Source organism: Vigna radiata, chromosome 8, assembly GCF_000741045.1.
Source record: "Vigna radiata var. radiata cultivar VC1973A chromosome 8, Vradiata_ver6, whole genome shotgun sequence".
Taxonomy (NCBI): Eukaryota; Viridiplantae; Streptophyta; class Magnoliopsida; order Fabales; family Fabaceae; genus Vigna; species Vigna radiata.
The window spans coordinates 38,092,163-38,112,655 of record NC_028358.1 but is presented as its reverse complement, the minus strand read 5'-3'; the positions used below and the strand labels follow the sequence as shown (position 1 = coordinate 38,112,655).

The 20,493-nt window shown below is 31.2% G+C and overlaps 2 protein-coding genes and 1 pseudogene across 2 annotated transcripts; 2 read left to right on the top strand and 1 right to left on the bottom strand.

Annotated features, from left to right (window-relative positions):
* The first annotated feature begins 1,072 nt into the window (after nucleotides 1–1,072).
* Nucleotides 1,073–2,656, top strand: LOC106771364 (LOB domain-containing protein 1). Its single transcript, XM_014657333.2, has 2 exons — nucleotides 1,073–1,551; nucleotides 2,165–2,656. The coding sequence occupies exons 1-2, from the start codon at nucleotides 1,216–1,218 to the stop codon at nucleotides 2,486–2,488; spliced, it is 660 nt and encodes a 219-aa protein (XP_014512819.1). The 5' UTR covers nucleotides 1,073–1,215; the 3' UTR covers nucleotides 2,489–2,656.
* Nucleotides 2,657–12,609: 9,953 nt separating this feature from the next.
* Nucleotides 12,610–15,333, top strand: LOC106769898 (ATP synthase subunit d, mitochondrial). The gene is made up of 5 exons (XM_014655694.2): nucleotides 12,610–12,862; nucleotides 13,324–13,405; nucleotides 14,574–14,638; nucleotides 14,772–14,858; nucleotides 14,943–15,333. Exons 1-5 carry the CDS (start codon nucleotides 12,692–12,694, stop codon nucleotides 15,042–15,044), a joined length of 507 nt encoding a protein of 168 aa, XP_014511180.1. The 5' UTR covers nucleotides 12,610–12,691; the 3' UTR covers nucleotides 15,045–15,333.
* A 1,787-nt stretch (nucleotides 15,334–17,120) lies between these two features.
* On the bottom strand, nucleotides 17,121–19,903 carry LOC106771305 (annotated as a pseudogene).
* Nucleotides 19,904–20,493: the final 590 nt, after the last annotated feature.

Here is a 20,493-nt window from a genome sequence, read left to right as displayed (position 1 = left end):
GCTATTATAATTATTATCACCATCTCATAATTATTACCGTCATTCTTTCACATATTCTTCAAATAAACATAATCATAACATCTAACTATAAATCATTACTTATACACATATTTCTTCTTAATCTATTCAATTTTTTTCTAACCATTCCAGAGGTCAGTTTCCAAGAGACTACTTATAACATAGTCTATATAATTTTGCATTTTAATAGTTGTTATTAATTAACAATATCAAGAACACACTTTTTGAAATAAATTTTTTATAGCTCAATTTTATTGAAAGTATAAAAATTTGTAAGTTTTTGATGACTTTTTAAATTTCAGTGAATAAAGAAAAACATGTTAAAAATATGTTGCCATCACTTCTTTTTTATGAATTGGTCAAAAGTGACATATCTTCAAAGCTAATAAAAAAAAACAGCTCTTGAACAGATCAGAAGTTTTTTTGAATATATATTCTTCTTGTAATATTAGTATAAGGCTGATAACGACCTAATTACTTTTTATAAATTATCCGATCTCCTCATTAACATTATCTCATTTTTTTTTTAATTTATACAAAGCAAAAAAAAAAAATGTTCTCGTTTATTTCAATTTCTATTTTCACGTTACAAACATTTTTCTCGATCTTAAAAAAAATCCGTTATTCTCAATTTTCGCGTCAAAAGAAAACAACGGAAAGATTACATTGTAATTCGTTAAATATTATTTAAAATATTTGTGTTTGATAGGAAAAGATTTTTTTTGTTAAAAAATCATATAAAAAATATGTTTTGTGCTTGATCGAATTAGCACCCAAAAACTGACAGAGGAGGTAAATTGGTTGACCACTGCTTGACCGTGCAATGATTAACAGCAAAAACCCCTTTTTACATACTGTTATATATTCTTTCACACCAAACAATAATCATGTTTAAGAAATGACATGAAATTAAGAAGATTATTATTATTATTTAATTAAATGTAACATCTTATCTCACTTTAGTTAACACATGTTTTCATAATGAAAGCCCTTTTTCTGAAGTTGGGAATTTTATACGGCTTTTATGAGAAATATACTTGGTCATGTTTGCCTCTTGAATACGTAGATGAAGTCTCCCTCTTTGTCGCCTTCGGCTTTGGTCTATAAATATAGCAGACTCAGCCTTAGTTTTTATCATATGCAAATCTCAACAATCCTGTTTCCTCTGTTTTCTTTCCTCTGTTTGAAAACACCATCATGTACTACAAACTCAAAACCACCACCACAACAGCTTCTTCACCAATCCCAATCCATCTTCCCACTATGCTCTCAAACTCTCCGCCATCTTCATCTTCTTCACCTCCCTCACACTCTCCCACACCTTTCCCTTCACCCTCTCAGGGATCTCCAGCTCCTGCTCCGCCTTCTCCGCCGCCGCCTGTGGTCGTTAGCCCCTGTGCTGCCTGCAAGATTCTCCGCCGCAGGTGCGTCGAGAAGTGTGTCCTGGCTCCCTATTTCCCTCCCACCGATCCCCTCAAATTCACCATTGCTCACAGAGTCTTTGGAGCCAGCAACATCATCAAGTTCTTGCAGGTACCATACACACCCGGCATTCACCAATCCTTGCTACTGGTTTTTGATTTTTTTATTCTTTGTTGCGTTGTGTTTGATAAGTCCACACTTCATGGCATGCCATTTTTCTTGGAAGACAACACAGAATTAGCTAAATTGTCTCTGGTCATTTCAGAGAAACAAAATCATGGGTTTTGGTCAAAAGTGGGAGGAAAAGCTAGCGGGGGCATACCTAATTGATGGCCATGATGGGTTTTGTTTTCTAACTTGCTAACACCTCAAAACTGTGCATAATTCCCTCTTCTTTCGACTCTAGCAACCACTGCTTTCTTTTTCATCTTTTAGCGAAAAGAATGCCCAAGTCAAACACCATTTTCTAACTTTGTTTTTCCATCTTCCTCTGCTCTCGTCTATCATACGACTACATTTGTTTGCGATTTTTCACAATGTCAGATTGTAAAAATCTAAAATTTAGAATATGGGTGTCAAAATTCTGGTGTCCACATTTGGGAACAGGGGAAGAAAGCATTGAACTGTGATGGCATAGCAGCAATTGTTTTTATCTTCTTCAATTTTTATTAGCAAGAGGTGAATTTGTGTTAACGAGAAGGAACATGCATTGATTGATTTTCAGGAGTTACCAGAGTCCCAGAGAGCAGATGCTGTGAGCAGCATGGTCTATGAGGCAAATGCTAGGATCAGAGACCCAGTTTATGGATGTGCAGGAGCAATATGCCAACTTCAGAAGCAAGTGAGCGAGCTTCAAGCACAGTTGGCGAAAGCACAGGCTGAGGTAGTGAACATGCAGTGCCAACAAGCGAATTTGGTGGCTCTAATCTGCATGGAAATGAGTGAATCGCAGGAGCAGCACATGGTGCAGCCTCAAGCTCACATTGACATGAGCTGCTTCATAGAGGACAACAGTTTTGGAAGTGCTTGGGAGCCTCTTTGGACATGAAGTTAATGAATGCTATATATGTATCTTAGATATTTCCATTAGAGAGAGATTAATTTGTTCTATAGTAACTGGTGAAGAAGTTTTCAACCTCCCAAGTGGAGGAAGAGATGATGAAAATTATACTGAGGAAATCCATTTTCAATAAAGTCATTAATTAGTTATATGGTAGATATGCGTCATGGTGTTTGCTTCCTCATAAGTCATTTCACAAGCCAAACCTTTGACAATGCAGAAAAATAAAAATAAAAGAAAGAGAAGAAGAAGAAGAAAAATATAATTGATGGCGGTCCTCTCTCAGGAAAGAAAAGTGCAACAGAAGAAGAAAATGAGTACAAGGGATAGCTGTTTTAGTCTGAGTCAGCATACTCTTGAAACATCTTTGCAACTGTTTCTTTGGACCTTCTCATTTTTCTTTTTCTTTTTCTTTTTCTTAATTAAAAATAAATAAATAAATAAATAAAAATTGAGCTTTTCATGTCACACCAACCGTGGACAATGTGAAAGTGCCTTTTCTAGCCATCTAATAACATCCAATCTAAAATTTTTGCTTTCTGCTTGTAGTACCATGGCACCTTTAGCATCTTCACCTATTTCCACCAAATCATTTCAACACATATTCTCATTCACTAAAATCTAACTTCCTTTGCCACTGTTAATAAAACTAAGGATTATGCATCACATCTATATTTTAAAAACTACCATGGTTTTATTTTTATCAAATTCAAGCTCTCCCGTCAGTTTATCTGTGCTTATATTCATGCTGTCTACCACATTTATAGGACTAACTTGTAATATCAAAGTTATTGTGTGATTAGATATTATTTTTTAGGTTTAATACCGTTTTTGGTCTCTAGTTTGGGAGGGTTTGTTCAATATGGTCTTATCTTTTTTTTTTCATAATAATTGATCTCATTTTTTGAAAAAACTGTTCAATTGAGTCCTTTTTGTTCATAATGGTCTCATATTCAAGTTTAAATTGTTTATTATAGTCTTTATTGTATACCATAACATTATGTCAGGATAGGTGAATGCATGAAAGAACTTATTGACGTCGTAACCAAAAAGGAGTCAATTGAACAGTTTTTTAAAAAAGTGAGATCAATTGTTACTAAAATAAAAGTATGACCATATTGAACAAAACCTCCCAAACTAGGGACCAAAAACGGTATTAAACCTATTTTTTATAACTATTTTTCAAGGCATTTTGTTTTATGTTAATATTTTAGATTCAAGTATATGAAGTAGCACGTTGGTCTAAATAATCCAATTAATTAATGAATCAGATGTTCATAACGTATCAAGATAATAATTTCACTTTTTGTTCAATTTTTTGTCCGTAGCTAATGTTAGGCTTGTGTAGCCTTTTCTGTAGTTTGCTTTAAACTTATCACCATTATTTCGTTTTCTCTTCTATTATTATGTCATATGATTATTGAAAGAGATTCTTAAAAAAGATACATAAATAATAAAAAGACTTACATTAAAACAAACATAAAACAGATAATGAATTTATGTATTTTTATTTTTATATGATGCTTAGCTTTTTTAGTTATGTTCCATGTGAAATTTAAATTTACACTTTAATTCTCAATTTTCTTTTCTTAAAAATATTTTTCTTTCACATTGGTATACTCTTTCTCAAACAAAAATATTTTTAACCACAAATATTTTAATGATGACTTTCTTATAAAGTTATTATATACACATGTTCAATTGTGAATCTTAACTAATAATTTAAGAGAACCAAAATAATATACTCAAATTTTATATACTTAATTACCACTAATGCAACAAAAATAAATACATAATTTAATATAAATATAATTATAAGAGAAATCATACATGTATAAAGGATTGTTTCTTCAAATTTTATTGAACCCATCAATAATAAAATTAAAACTAAAACTTTTGGATTTCTCCTTAGAAAAATGATTGTATTTGATAGATTAAATTTTAAATAAGTTTTTCTATCTTCATTTCTTTGACTCATTGTGTATTTTATATTTGAGGATATTTTCTTTAATTATATTCCAAATAATTAGTATAAAACTTTTTTATTATAATTTGTTGAACTTAAGACGAGAATTCTCTAATTAAACAATCAGATAATTGGTATCATGCTCCAAAATAAATTAAAAGTTAAATTTGTGTTGCTTCCATCTTTGCATAAGGATAAATAGTAAAAATATAAACATATAACAAAATAGATTTAGAAAATTCAAGATAAAAAAGTGAATATAGAAAATAAGATAGTAAACAATAAAACAAAACAAAAATAAGTTAAAAACACAAGAATAAATAAAGAAATCCATGCATTATCATGGTTGAGATGATATCAAGCAACCGTAGTTTCAATTCCACCGGTGCAATGAACTTTCTGACATACTTATACTCATAAAAATTTAATGTAATTGGAAAAAAGTGTTAACCACCATGAAACGCCTACAACCACTAAAACAACTTTCAAAACTTATACAAACATTCACACAACCACAATTAGGCTTAATTAATTCTTTTATTTGTTGGTTTGGTTCATTTCGGTTCTCTTATTTTTATGGTTCAATTTAGTTTTTTATTTTTTTAAAAAGTTTAATTTGATCATTTTAGTTCTATTAACGTTAATGTTGTATTAGTATATGTAATGTGTCAATTCATGAAATTTTAATTTTTTTATTTAAAAAAAAACATAAACATCATGTTATAGTTGTACCATGTGACACTGAAAGTTTAACATGATAGTTATAATATCACGCGTTAGTATTATTGTTAAATAACGTGCATGTTTTCAAAAGCTTTGATTTAATTTAGTATTCTTATTTATTAAAATGATTCAATTTTGTCTTTTTCAAACTGAGATCAATTTAATAATTAAACTTAATTACAACTTATATATATAGAAGTTAAAGTAGTGTTTTAGAATTTATACATTGATAATTTAACATAAATATAATTAAACTTATAGTTTATATATAAACCTTAATACTCAAATTATTTTATTTTCTATATTTTTTCACATGATTTTTTAGTAGGAAGATTTGATGTATAAATTCTAAATAATTATTTTAATATGTATATATAAATTATAATTAAGTTTAATTACTAATTTTATTTCAAATTGAAAGAACAAAATTAGATAATTTTAAAGATTAAATTGACTAAATATTGAATCGACATTTTAAATATAACGATTAAGTTGAAAATAAATATTCTCCTATAACATAACATTGACACATAAAATTGTTACATGATCATGACTTTAACACGTGATATTTTCTAAAATTTAAAAAAAAATTAAAAAATTAAAATTATATATATATATATATATATAATTAATATAAACATAAGATAAAGGATCAAATTGATTTTTTTAAATTAGAAAGTTAAATTGAACACAATATCAACTAAATTAACAAATTAGACAAAAAATGAGAAAAAGGAAAAAATGGGTTAACAATTTTAATTTAAACAAATTTATGTCATTAAGATTTAATATAAGTATGTTTCAATTATTTTCAAAAAAAAATAAAAATATTATCACAAGTCTAACATGAAACGTTAATGTAGAAGACTAATTTCACAATTGCACATCGATAGTTGTTTGACATGGTATGATGGTAATGAAATGCTTAAAAACTTGAGTAACTAATGGTTTCGAAAACAAATAATATTTAAGAATGAAAATCGATTTAAGGAGCAACGTGTAACATAAACTTTTATGGTACAAAACAAAGCATATTTAAATATGATGTTATTTATTTATTCTGAATTTTTCTTTTGGCTATACTTATTTCTTTTGCATTTTTTAAACTTTTTTCTTTGAATTTACTTCTTTTTTCTGTAACACTTTTTTTTATTTTTATAGTATAGAAGTTTGTCTGGTAGATGAATAATGACTTAGTAACAGAAGAGATAGTGAACAGTAAATTTTTTATTCGGTAGATGGAACATTTAATCATTCGGTTAAGTTAAAACCGCGTTATCTTTAATCTTTATTTTCATCCTAAACCTTTTCATGATTTTTCTCGTTGCCCAAAAAAACGCGTTTCCAAACTCTTCATTGCGTCGTCGTTGTATCTCACCTTCTGTCATCTCTCACGTGCAACACTCACTCACCCATCACTTCTCAAAAGAAATACAAACTAATAACATTTTAAGTTTGAAGTTTCTTGATGAAAAATAAAATTAAAATTAACTTTTTCCTAACTCAATTATTGTATAAAAAAAATTCATGTAGTTTTTTAAATTTTAACCTATAAATAAATTAATTTTAACTTATAACATTGTTTTGTATAAAAGAAATTCGAGTATAGCTTTATCGCGTATTATCATATCATTGTTTACATTTTACGCCAAAAAGGAATATATTGTTTTGACACCCATGTGCCAATTGAGGGTACTCCCATCTCATCACATATCCACCAAACAAGGTGATATTGAAATTGAAAGACATAGTCAAACCCTAAAAAATTCATGCACATTATTTCACCTTTATCACTTACTTACCTTACTTCATTCATTGTATCTATTTAACTCAAGAATCATTGTCACTGTTATAAATAAAATAAATAATTACCCAAAATATAATAATAATTAGGAAAAAGAAAATAATGTTAGAAGTGAAAAAGTATGTTGAATAAAGAATAACATGAAGAAGGATAAGAAAAGTAGGTTAGAGCTATCCACTTTTATTATATAATTGAAGGGATAATGAAATGAAAGATATAATAAAGTCAATGATTGATAATATAAATTCTCAATGAAAAGAAAAAAAAAAGTGTATATATAGTTAGAAAATTATCAACAACGTGTCATATACGAACATAGTGATCTAAATTGCTACTAGGTCATCCCTGAAAAATCTTTTTAATGGGTGCTTCTCATAACCATATGTAATGAATAAAAATATATATATTTATTTATAGTTTATAAAATAAATATTATATAAATACGGGTTAAATATGTTTTTAGTCCCTATACTTTGGAGCGATTTTGGTTTTAGTCCATTTTCAAATTAAGGTACAATTTAGTCCTTCAACTTTAGAAAACTCTAATTTTAGTCCTTTTTACCAAATTTTTTTAACTTTATTTGTTGTTTCAAGCACGTTTCTCGGTTAACATTGAAGCAAAAATGTGTTAAACAGTGTAAACAACCCAAATGCTATAATGAAACGTGCTTGAAACAACAAATAAAGTTAAAAAAATTTGATAAAAAAACTAAAACCAGAGTTTTCTAAAATTAAAGAACTAAATTGTACCTTAGTTTAAAAATGGACTAAAACCAAAATCGCCCCAAAGTATGGAGACTAAAAATATATTTAATGCTATAAATATTGTTTTTTAAGTGTTATAAAATTCTCCATTGAAAATGGCCTTATCTAGCTGTCCAGGAACGAGTCAAGATTACTTTTAATCCAACTTCTTTAAAGACAATAAACTATAAGTCAAATGTTACCACAAAATCTTATTAATTAATAGAATTCATTCATTCTCAGTCACATAAATGCTAAGGTATTAGTAAGTTGTAATATGTTAACAATGTAAATGGAATAATAAATGCGAATGAAACAGAAGAAATAAAAAAAATGTTTTAAAATGATTTAAATGAAAAAAAGAAAATATCCATTGGAGGAGAGAGAAAGACCTAAGAAACCAGAGTGACCGCCATTGCTCTATTCTGGAAAAAACTGTTAGCAAAATTGTTTTATTGCAGAACTTACTGCTAACTCCAAATTTTAGATGACATAATTCAAAGTCAAGATATAGATATTAATTATTTCAAACATCGTGTATATGTATCTATTCATTTTGGTATTCTACCCTAATTATGCTGTTGCTTTATATTTTTCAAATCTCACTCCTACGCCATCAACATCTTTCTCACTCACATCATATATACATTAAAAAACAAAACATTTTTCAAATAAATTTCTTTTCTTTTTCCCAGTTTTTCTTTATCAACTAAAACAGATTACTCAAGTATTTAAATTCACATTGCATTTTCAATGTCTTCCAAGGGTGAGGGTTTTCATTAAAAAGGACTTTTGATGTAAATAATTCTCATATATAAAATTTTTCACTCATAATAATAACACAATATCACCAATTATTATATTATATGATATTATACCCTATATAGTCACAACATAAGTTTTTTTTTTTCTACTACTGTTTGTTGAAATTTTTCGATTAGGTAAGGACTGAAAAGTTCAAATGAAATGATTTTCTTTCTATAAAATAAATTAGTAAATAAAAATGATTGTAGTTTTAATTCTACCTTGAGTTAAGGAGCTTATTATTTGTAAATTTGAGTTGACTCAAATTCAACCTATTTCAAATTGAGTTTTAATTGGAGCTAATTTTGTTAGTTCAAGTTGAATAAGCTTCAGCTCACTAAATTTATTTTAAATCTTAATATAAATAAAGAGATATTAAACAACTGAAAATTCACATATATGTAATATAGGTATCTTTCAACTTAAAGAGTTTGAAAAATAAATTGGAATACTTACATTAATTTAAAAATCTATTTTCAAGATGATACTGGTTTTAAAGTACAAACTTCAAAAGACCTATCATATGCATATTATGTCTTTTAGAAATCTTGTAAGTATTGTGTTTAAAGTTTAGAATATTTCAAGTAATATTTATACATATTTATATCGACAAAAAAAAATATGGTTTTGAAACATATTACTTAAATATTCCATTTTAAAAATGGAAAAAAGTTGAAACTCACTGTTCTATTAGCAGGTCGTATGGAAGATTTTTTTTTAATAAATAATTATATAGTACAAGAAGAACAATTCCAAACTCGTATTTACTACAAAATTTTAGGCGTAATGGATAATTTGTTATCATTTAAGGCAAGTTAATACTTGACACTTTTTCTTGTTTAATGAGATTGGTCGTTTAGAAATTTTTAAGAAAATATACTGTTATGTAACCACAAACTATCATGTTAAATAGATTTATTTATTGTTATAATAATTATCTTAATAACATTAAATAACTTCTTAACCATGATTTATTGACAAGAATAATATGCTGTCATTTTCTTATTATTGTTATCTAAAGTCATGCATCATTCCATTTTTATGAATAAAATGTTAGCGTGTTGCATTGCATGAGCATGAAGAGTGGATCGATAGTGTATGAAAGGAGATATATGCTTCCTGGGCTAAATAGAGAATGAAACAAAGATAGGTTTGACAATAATCTCAGAAGTTGGAAAGAACATTGCAACAAATAGAAATAAAATAGCTATGTAATTTTAAAGATAAAAGAAATATAATAAATAATTTACTTTTATTGGTGAGTCTCTAATAAGATTGGATTCTATGATAAAAGTGACTCTATTAATAAAATCATTTTCTTATAACTTCCCATTTTTTTCCTGTGTCAATTTGCATTTATGTATCAAATCATCAATAACTTCCTATGGTTTTCCATATCAATTTATAATTAAGTTATTGAGATTGATACATATTAATGTTAAAAAATAAATATTACCTTTTTTTACTATAAAAAATATTTATAAAAAAAATATTTAAACTCGTGTTAGGTTTAATATTTGTTATTAGTTTGGCTGAAGTAAAAAAGAAAATTAGTGCTAATTTAAAGTGGATTAAATTAATGAAGTATTTACGTAATAACAGCGACCAATTCGTATCTAGAATTTCATATATTTTTTACTTTAAAATGTAAAACCAAATATATTATATATGTTCTTAGTCTCTGTATTTATTCCAACACTCATGATAGTACTACCCTAATAAGGCAAGACAAATTAGGAAAGTTAATCTAAACTTCCAGAAAAACCACAGCTTTTCTTCTATATTTGTCATGAATGAGTTGCATCCGAGAAACAACTCTTCAGTTGCGTATATATATATGTTTTCCTAAGTAGAATCAATGAACCAAGATGATGTTTTTTATGAACATTTCCATATCTTGACTAATCTTATGTTAACATGTGTTTAATTATCATTATGGCTTCCTGAACAAAGCGCATGGAATCATTGTATATTCACATTTCAGTGGATCAAACGTGTCGTAGGATTAATCATTTACGTAATCTGGTAATCCTCGGTTGTCTTGTTAGAATCACTTCACATGTCTCCTTGTCCAAGTCCCATATACGCATATACTAATTTGAGTTATTTCTTGGTCCTGTGCTTCCCCCCGAGCACGGTAGCACGAACAACCATCGTCAAACGAATGCTAACAAATGGAAATATGAGGTATGTAGAAACTAAAAAACACGAATTGACCACTCAAGTTAGCAAAACTTGACCTGCAACAGTGCATATGCCGTTAAGTAGCAGCCTTCATCATCATGGTTTTCTCCATCCCCATCTCTAATTAATATCTATGCAACTTCTTAATGTGTGAAACCCTTGAATTTGGGAGAAAAGGTTAGTGCATTGTTATTTTTTATTTATATTTATATATTCGTATAATTATATATATATATATATATATATATATAAAGACAATTTAAATACTATTTTTTCATTTAATTATTTAAAACTTCTTTTTAACGATGAAATTTCACATATCAAAACGTACAATACCTTAAATATATAGTGATTAATCTTAATGATATTGTTTGGTGAATTTGGGCTTGAAATATTGATGTTTACCGTGAGTCAATAACGAGATTCTAAGATGAATTCTTACATCCAATAGTCTCACATCGTTTAGGAGTCAATGCTTAAGACACCATAAATACTTTTTTTCATACTCTGAAACGTCTTTTAAGGACAAAACTACGACAGAGTTTCATGTTTCAAAGCAAATAAATACATTAAATGTATGGTGATTGACCCCAAAAGTATCACTTGGTAAACCTAGGATTGGAACATTAGCATCCATTGTGACTCAATAATAAGGTTCTAAGACGGACTCTCATATCCAATAGTCTCACATTATTTAAGAATGAATGACTTGAGATAATTTAAATACTTATTTCACTCTTTTAAAGACAAAATCATGATGGAGGTTTACACTCCAAAACAAACAATACCTTAAATATATGTTAATTGATCTTAACTATATCATTCAACAAATTTAGAATTGAAACAATATTAATATTAATATTTAATATATAAAAATGAAGATAAAGTAACTTATCTAAGGTGGCATGATGATTTCCGAGATATTATTCATGTGTTAGTTATATCTCCACTTTCTCATTGCCCATGTATTATTTTTTCTTATATACTTGTCATAGTCTACCCCGTCAAGAAAAGTATGACTAGTAACGGTACTTGTTCAAGTTGGTAACTTACACATGGAGTCAAGAGCATGTTCTGGTACTCAACATTAAAAAAGAATTAATAATTAATGTTGAGTGGAGAAGACATGTTACATGATCATGGTCTAATCATAATATCTACGTAACGTTTTCCGAAAGAACTAAGTACTTAATAAATACATAGCAATAGTAAGCGATGTTGGAAAGTGATTTGTATCTGTCTCATAAGCCGACAAAAGCTCATAACTCGAAATAACCTTCTCAACGAACTGATATTCTGAATGAGCAGTGTAGGGTTGTGGTTATTCACTTTCTACGTGTGTGAGAAGACAATGATAATAATTAAAGGTTGTCGTTGTATTTATTTTGTTGTTGGTCCCAAGTAGGGTCTTGCAAAAGCAATAAAGAGGAAAAGAAGCAATGGTACATCCAGGCCCAATGCAGCGATACAAGAATGTACAACTAAAAGACACCCAAAATGCACATGCTTCCTTAGGTTGCTTTAGAAAGAAAATCTAAACCTAGATACCACTCTCGCACGCCTAAAAGCATACTCTCTTTTCGTATCCTTTGTCTCCATGTCTTTTATTTATCGCTTCATCATTGCTTTGGGCCTTTCAACACCCACTCACTCTCCTCCTCTCTTCTTTTCACACCCAAACAAAGTGAAATCGAGGTCGAACATAAGACAGTATAATAGGGGTTAATTTAGTCATTTGAAAAGCTTAAAAGGAGGGGATGAACTTAGTAGTAAGTGGGTGAGAATAAGAGGACCCACAACTGTATTTCTATGACGTAATGGGCTGGCCCTATAGAACCCGGCCCAGATGAGGAAACAAGGTAATGAATGATAGGAGGAGGGTGTGAAAGGGAGAACAGTGAGCACAGCAACGAGAAGGGGAATTGGAATCGTGTTTGAGAGAGAAGAGAACATCGCAGGGGAAAAAATGAGCGGAACGGTGAAGAAAGTTACCGATGTGGCGTTTAAGGTGGGAAAAAGCATTGATTGGGATGGAATGGCGAAGCTTCTCGTCTCCGATGAGGCTCGCAGGGAGTTCTCGAATCTTCGTCGCGCTTTCGACGAGGTTAACTCTCAACTACAAACCAAGTTCAGTCAGGTCGCCTCTCTTTCCGATCTCTCTCTCTCTCTCTCTCTCTCTCTCTCTCGCTCTCATTACATTATGCAGTGGATTTGGGATGCGAATTTCTGTCTTAATTCTGAGATGTTAGATCGATTGGATAATTAGGGCTGGTAATTGATTTGCGGCGATTATATTTCATTTCGCTTTCTGTTTTAAATATACACGTTTAACGAAATAAGATGATCCAAATAAACATACACTGTCTCTTCTTCCGATGGCTGTAGAAATGAGTTTTGGATTATTTTTATAAACATTAAGGTCCCTGTTATGTGAATGTTTGGTCAAGCGCTTCTCCGTCGTGTTTTGAACGAGAGCGCTTTGCGATTCCAATTGATCGTGTGATAAACTAGTTAGATGCTTGTTATAGTTGATTATTTTTTTCGTTTTTTTAAGTTATCATTTTCAGGCATTGCTTAGTTGTTTATTACATTCTGCAGGAACCTGAGCCCATTGACTGGGATTATTACAGGAAAGGCATTGGCCCTCGTTTGGTGGACATGTACAAGGAGCATTACGAGAGTATGTTTATGAATTCCATGGCCAATGCTATTAATATGTATATATTTAGATTTATTAAAGATACCAGTACCGGGTAGTGTCTTGACTGATTCTTAGTGGCGATGATGACATCATTGAATTTAAGGTTTGTAAATTTAGTTTTTTGTCATACACTTACTCTCCTCCATGAGCCAAGACTCTAGAGTCTGGCTCAACCCCAATGAAACATTTTTTACTTCTCCATTTCTTCCTTTATGTAATGTTCACACCAGTTTCCATCATGGGTTGACAAAAGTGCTCCTTGTTCTACACTGGTTTACATTTTTATTTGCAAGTCAGTGCATATATGGTAAACTGTTCTACTCTCTTTATTCTTACTCATCTTTTCAGTCTTTTTCTCTTTTTCAAGTTATTTCTTTTTTGTAAAAGGAATTATTGTAGAAACTCTATATAAACAAAATTTCGCAAATAATATTGGATAGAAATTTGGAAAAATTCAAATAGGTAGTTGACTAGACATCCTCCAAACTTCCATAACATTCTTTGGTTTACCAATTTCCTCATGTTATAATGTACTTTCCAATGCGTGTTAAAACCTATATTCTAGTGATAGATAGAATCTAGTGTTCAAAGTGTAGTCTAGAGATTATGAGACTGTTTATTTTTGTTCGAATCACAATTTGTGAAAGGAAGAGCATACGAAACAATATGCTACTCAGCTGTGGCAATATTTTGCCTCTCCTCTCACATTTAAATATACCTATGTACTAGGGACTTGAATTTGGAAAATGGATGCAGTTTGATTTTGATATAATATCTCACCAATCTCTAATTCTTGTAGCCACTATTCAAAATACGCATAAGCCTTGCCCTGTAGTTTCCTTATATTATTAGCTAATGTGGAATGGATCATGCATTTGATTTTTTTTTTTTTTTTATTGAAAATATCACTGAATTCCTGTATGTGTGTGTCTCTATATAAGTAGTCTATCAAGTGAGATAGTTTGAGAGGTTAATGTAATTGTTGAAGAGCCTGCATTGATTAAAAATAATTCCAAATTATCCTAGTTAAGTTTGTTGGGCATGTTCGAGATGTCGAACCGTGTTCACAACCAATATTTTATAAATTTACTCTTTTACCTACCATTAATTCAAATTTTAATGTTTGGTTTGATGCCCTATTTTGCAGGCATTGAGGTCCCCAAGTTTGTTGACACAGTAACTCCTCAGTATAAGGCTAAATTTGACTCCCTGGTAAGAACTTGGTCAAATTGTTAGTTATTATTTTGTTTAAATTTCTTACGTCCTAGAAAAACTTGTTTACTCATACATTACATTTACAATTATAATTTCCTGATTCATTATGTTCGCTGTTGTTTGGCTGCAGTTGATTGAGCTTAAAGAAGCAGAAGAGAAATCTCTGAAGGAGTCTGAACGTTTGGAAAAGGAAATTGCTGAAGTACAAGAGTTGAAGGTAATAGATATAGCCTCATAGATTTCACAGTTTTATAGGATTTTTAATAAAATTTTCACTTTTTTTTTTCTTTTTTTTTCACAGAAAAAGCTCAGTACCATGACGGCAGATGAGTACTTCGAAAAGCATCCCGAGCTGAGAAAGAAGTTCGATGATGAGATCAGGAATGATAACTGGGGCTATTGATTTTCAATTAGCAAAACGTCAGAATTTGATGTTTTCCTTGCTGGTTCAATAAAAACAACTACATCTATTTCTTTGTAACTCGGTTCCCTTTTTCAGTTAAAAGGTTTTTTATATACAGTGTCGAATTTTTTTTGTTGTACTGTAGTTAATCACATACGATTTCACCTTAAAGTGGAGCTTTGGTTGTCCAAAGTAACTGATATCTTGTGGTTTCCGTTCCGAGACAATGTCAAGAAAACGCTACTCTGCGATTGTCGTTATAAATATGTCTACCATTGATTGGCTGAAACATAAGAGAAAACATTCGCCTCATTAACTATTAAAAGTAACTCATCTTTATGAATATAGATTAGGTGGTTGTTTAACTTCGTTTATATTTTTATTTTCTCTGTTAATGAATGTATATGCTTTGCCTTTCTGTTTTCTGTTACTATAGTTTAGTTTCTTCTGTTGCATGTTTCTCCATTGTTTGCATAGGCCATACAACTCTTTATATACTTCTGTTTTCATATATCAACAGCTCCAACACTTTCACTTTTGTTTCTTGTCTCTCTTAACCTTACATTCTCTCCTTTATTTTTCAAATACAGGGTCAAATATTTATAGAAAAGGTCTTATCAAGTTTATTTTTTATACAATTGATTGTACTAATTATATTTTCAGCTCTCAAATGATACTTGTACTTTCTAAGTTGTATTAAAGAAACTCTATATTCTTTTCGCAGAACATCATAATGTAACCTCAATAAAACAATTTCTTTTCCAAAATCACAAAAACAAAAAAACTCGAGAGAAGATGAAGAAAAAACACGTAATCCATATAGAAGAAACAAATCGAATTGTCCAATTCTTTTTCTATAACGTTCAGATGCTTTTTCTTACAATCATAGGATGGGTAGTGTAAAGAGTCCTGTTGTCTTTCATTAAAAACAGAGCATATTTTTTATCTTGCACGTATATCACTTATTAAACTAAACAAAGAGGATTAGGGAGTCTGCTACGAGAGAAGGACATAAATAATTTAAAATAAAAAAATGGGATTCACTGTACTATTTAAAATAAATAATTTAGTATTTTCCATATATTTCTCTTTATCTCTTTATCTTTTTTATTTTTTTTTCTATTTCTATTCAATTAAATAATTTTTATTTATTTTATTTCTTATTTATTCCCAGTTTATCAAGAATATATTTAGACGAATTTTTTCATAAACATTTTCTTAGAGAAAAAAAAAAAGAAAAAACTTTAGTTATGTTGTTCATAAATTTAATTTATGTATAAAAATATATTGTAAACTTTTTCTCATAATTTTTTTAAAAAAATATTTTTAACATATATTAGTTTTAAGAAGGAATTAGTCTTTTTTTTTTCTTTTTTTTTTTCAAGAAAGACTTATGAAAAGCACTCATTCAGAAATACCTCAACCTATTTCGGTTTCACTCATTTTTCTCCTTTATCAAATAAACATAAAGAAAACAAAAACTAGCCAGTCATTAATAATTTCAAAACGACGTCGAATAGCACGTGACCAAAAATATGCATTCATTTTAGTTTCATATATTCTACTAGAGAGTACACAATTTCAGGACTTAATCTAAATTAGGTTAAATATTATTTTTCAAAAGTAAAATTTGGATGGAGTAATTTATGATCCATCACAGATTGACATGTAATCAATGTCTAAATATTATCAAAAAAATGTTGTCTATAAATATCATTATCCTTTGCTTAAACACTGATTCATAAACATGTCAAAGACCGAATAAAATAAAACTAGACAAAGAAAGGAGAAAACTCAAGATCACAATGGAACAGGCTATCCCATTTCGTTCTTAAATTTGATAACAACGAATGATTTTTTTTTTTTTGTTAAAATGAGTAATGCTAACTTGTAAACAGGATATCTTTGAACATAAAAGAAAAATGTTTAAGCAAAATGTTCAAAACATCAACGACAGAATTTAAAATAAAGAATCCTCCAAGCCTTAATTGTCTACAGTTGCTGCAAATATTTACCAACCACGTTTATACATTTATTCAGACAGTTAGTCATTAACATAAAAATCAGGATGAGAAATATAAAACCAAGGATCATATTAGTTAATCATAAGAATAAAACACAGTGACCTTTCAGTATGCATAATAAAATGCTTGAGCAATGAATATCGTAAGTACATAACGATGTATATTTTCATAGCTAAACACCACCAAAATGGTCGTTTACAATTATATTTTGACATCAGTAATCAACATGCTTCAGCATTATGAGCATCCCAAATCCAATGCCATAATGATTACATAGCCAATTTCAATTTGGTTGGGCAACCTTGGATAAGCTTTTTCGCCTCTTCAAAAACGCATCAATTAACTTGATATACGTAGAGTTATTTAAACCAATTCCCTTCTCTTCTGACTCTTGAAATAGCTTCATTGCCTCCTTGTACTTCCCCTGGGTACACAAATCATTTATTTGCTCTGAGTACATAATATCACCTGAAGCATCGAGCTCTTGGAAAGTTTCATGAGGTTGCTCTGCCTCTAAAAGTTTTGACATGAATTTCTCAGCTTCCTCAGTCCTACCAGCATGTGTAAGCGCATTAACAATGGCATTATATGTATACCGGTTAGGCTCCAATGTTTTACCTTTCATTTCAGTTATAAGATCACATGCTTCCTCCAGTCTCCCTTCTTTGCAAAAGGCTGATATCAATATGTTATATGTAACTACATCAACGGAAGCCTCTTTGGAGACCCATGAGTTAAAGAGTTTAACAGCTTTCTCCAGCATGCCCTCACTACAGAGTCCTTGAAGGAGAATATTACGTGTAAAGATATCTGGTTTGAAGGACTTCCCTATCATTTTGTTATGGAACTCAAACGCTTTCTCTACCTTTCCTTCACAGCAGTAACCACGAATAACGATGTTACACGTAATCTCACCAGGGACCAAACCCTTCTCCAAAAGCTCATTCAATTTATCCACTGCCTGATCAGTTTTCCAAGAAAGGCATAACCCTCTGATTAGATTGTTGTAAGCGACAACAGTAGGAAGAATCCCTCTTCCCTTCATCTCCTCCCAAAGCTTCAACGCTTTGCCTTCTTGCTCAGCCTTAAAGAACCCCATGATCAAAGTTCCATAGTTCACCTCATCAAGAATATAACCCTGCTTCCCAGCCTGCACAGTTAACTCATACGCCTCTTCAACCTTCTTCTCCATACACAGTATGTAACGCAATGTTAAGAGTAAAAACATCTGGCTTCAAACCCTTCCGTGCCATCTCATCTATCATCTTAAACGCCTCTCCCAACTTCCCTGCTTTACAATAACCATTAATCATAGTATTATAAGTAAAACTATCGGGATAAACCCCACTCTCCACCATTCTCACCACAGCATCACCGGCCTCATCAATCTTACCTTCCTGACATAACCACTTAACCACTATATTGTGAGTCACCACATTCATCTTAACACCCAAAAACTTCATCTCCTCAATCAACCTAAACCCCTCCACGCTGCCACACCACTTAAAACACCCATCAATTAAAGTACTATAAGTAACAACATTCGGTTTCAACTTCAATCTCAGCATCTCATCTCTAACCCTAATAGCCTCCTCAATCTTCCCCTCATCACACAACCCCTTAACCAAGGTATTATAAGTCCAAACGTTCGGCAAGATACCATCTTTAGTCATCAAGTCAATAACCTCATAAGCCTCCTTCAACCACTTCAACCTGCAATACCCATGAACAAGGATAGTATAAGTTTTCCTATCGGGAACCAAGCCGGCATTCTTTATTTCTGTAAGTACATCCCTCACTTTATTCAACTGTCCTCTCTTGCACAGGGCATCCAGAATAGTGTTGTAGGTGACGATATCAGGGAAACATCCGAATTCGGGCATTTGCTGAAAAAGCGCAAGGGCGTGGTCAAGCTTTTTGCGGCGGCAGTGACCGTGGATGAAATGCTAAAAGTGTAGGTGTCGGGCTGGACGCCGAGGGCGACGGCGTCATGGAAGACGCCGGAGGCGAGAAAGGTGGAGTGGGAGGAGAGGGAGCGGACGAGGGAGCTGAGGAGGGTGTTGCAGGTGAGGAGGTTGGGAGCAAAACGCAATCGTTTCATTTTTTGGAAGAGTTGGTAGGCGTGGTGGGGGTGGCCAGTTAGGGCGTAGGCGCTGAGTGCGGTGTCGAGGAGGGGTTTGGAGAGGGAGCGGCGGGGGCAGAGGAGGAGCGCGTGGAGGGCGTGGGTGCGGTCGGAGGAGATGAAGGAGATGAGAAGGGACCTGGCATCGTAGAAATTGCGGTGGAGGAGGAGGGTAGAGAGAATGGAGAGAAGCGCGTGAGGGGAGGAGCGGAGCGGAGGTGGAGCGTGGGTTTGGAGGCAATTGAAGAAGAAGAGGAGTGTGGTGGGTTGGAGAGTCTTGCATGAGAGAATGGAATCTATGAGAGGATGAGTGAGGTGAGGGATCAAAGATTTTAGTTTTTCTGGTTCCACTTTTCCATTTTGCAGAATCCTTCTTATGCCTTTCACCACCTCTTCTTCCTTCATCTTCATCTTCTCTCTCACCCCTGCCTTTACTTTAGGGTTTTTCAAGCATCCTCCTGTTAAGTTTTTCTAAATGGTAACCATTTTTTTTTGGTGGAGAAAATACAGTTTGAGGAGTGACAGAGAACACTGCGTAAAAGACTCACTAAATTTCAAATTTTGATTCAAGTTTTTCGTGACAACTTGTATTTAAAATCCTCATTACCAGGCTTGCTGAATGTTCACCACCCACCCATCTTGAGGGAGGGAGTAAGAAGAACACGTTTTCTACGTTTTCTGTTTTAGCATACAACTGACATATTTCTTTTAGCCCACGGCATATTTCTTTTTGCTACTTTATCTGTTAGTCTGTTAGGTGGTTGTTTAATCTTCTAGAATCATCTCCTGTATCAGCTTTTGTATAAATTGGACATCTCACGGTCCTCTTTACGGTTGGGTTGAATAATGAAGATTGAGATTTATTCATACTAACGCAGTGTTCGTTTCAGTGGATAAATTTCAAATTAATAAAAAAATATAAATTTCAAATTAAATAAATATAAAATTTGAAACCTAATTTAATGAAAAACATTTATATTCGAAAGATAGAAATGAAATGAAGAAAAAAAAAATGGGAGTAAAACAAGAAGTTTTGCAAAACTCACTGCTACAACACACAACAAGTACTAAAGAAACACAAACACGAGAGAAGAAAGATGAAGTTTAAAAACTTGAAATTGCATTACAATAAATATAAAAGGTCACAACAAATATGATTTCATTTGATAAACACTAATTACTGATTATCTAATATTATAACATCTTCATGATTTTAACATCCACTTCCAAAAATTTTAGTAATTTATTATCGTATTCTCTTATGTTAAATTCACGTTAATATTGTTCGAAAATATTATATGTT

What these genes read in the sequence shown, in the direction of transcription:
- LOC106771364 (XM_014657333.2), top strand. Translation starts at nt 1,216, where the DNA reads ATGTACTACAAACTCAAAACCACCACCACAACAGCTTCTTCACCAATC. An exon ending in ACATCATCAAGTTCTTGCAG is followed by an intron (nt 1,552 to 2,164) that starts GTACCATACACA and finishes ATTGATTTTCAG; the next exon opens with GAGTTACCAGAGTCCCAGAG.
- LOC106769898 (XM_014655694.2), top strand. Translation starts at nt 12,692, where the DNA reads ATGAGCGGAACGGTGAAGAAAGTTACCGATGTGGCGTTTAAGGTGGGA. An exon ending in AGGCTAAATTTGACTCCCTG is followed by an intron (nt 14,639 to 14,771) that starts GTAAGAACTTGG and finishes GTTTGGCTGCAG; the next exon opens with TTGATTGAGCTTAAAGAAGC. An exon ending in CTGAAGTACAAGAGTTGAAG is followed by an intron (nt 14,859 to 14,942) that starts GTAATAGATATA and finishes TTTTTTTCACAG; the next exon opens with AAAAAGCTCAGTACCATGAC.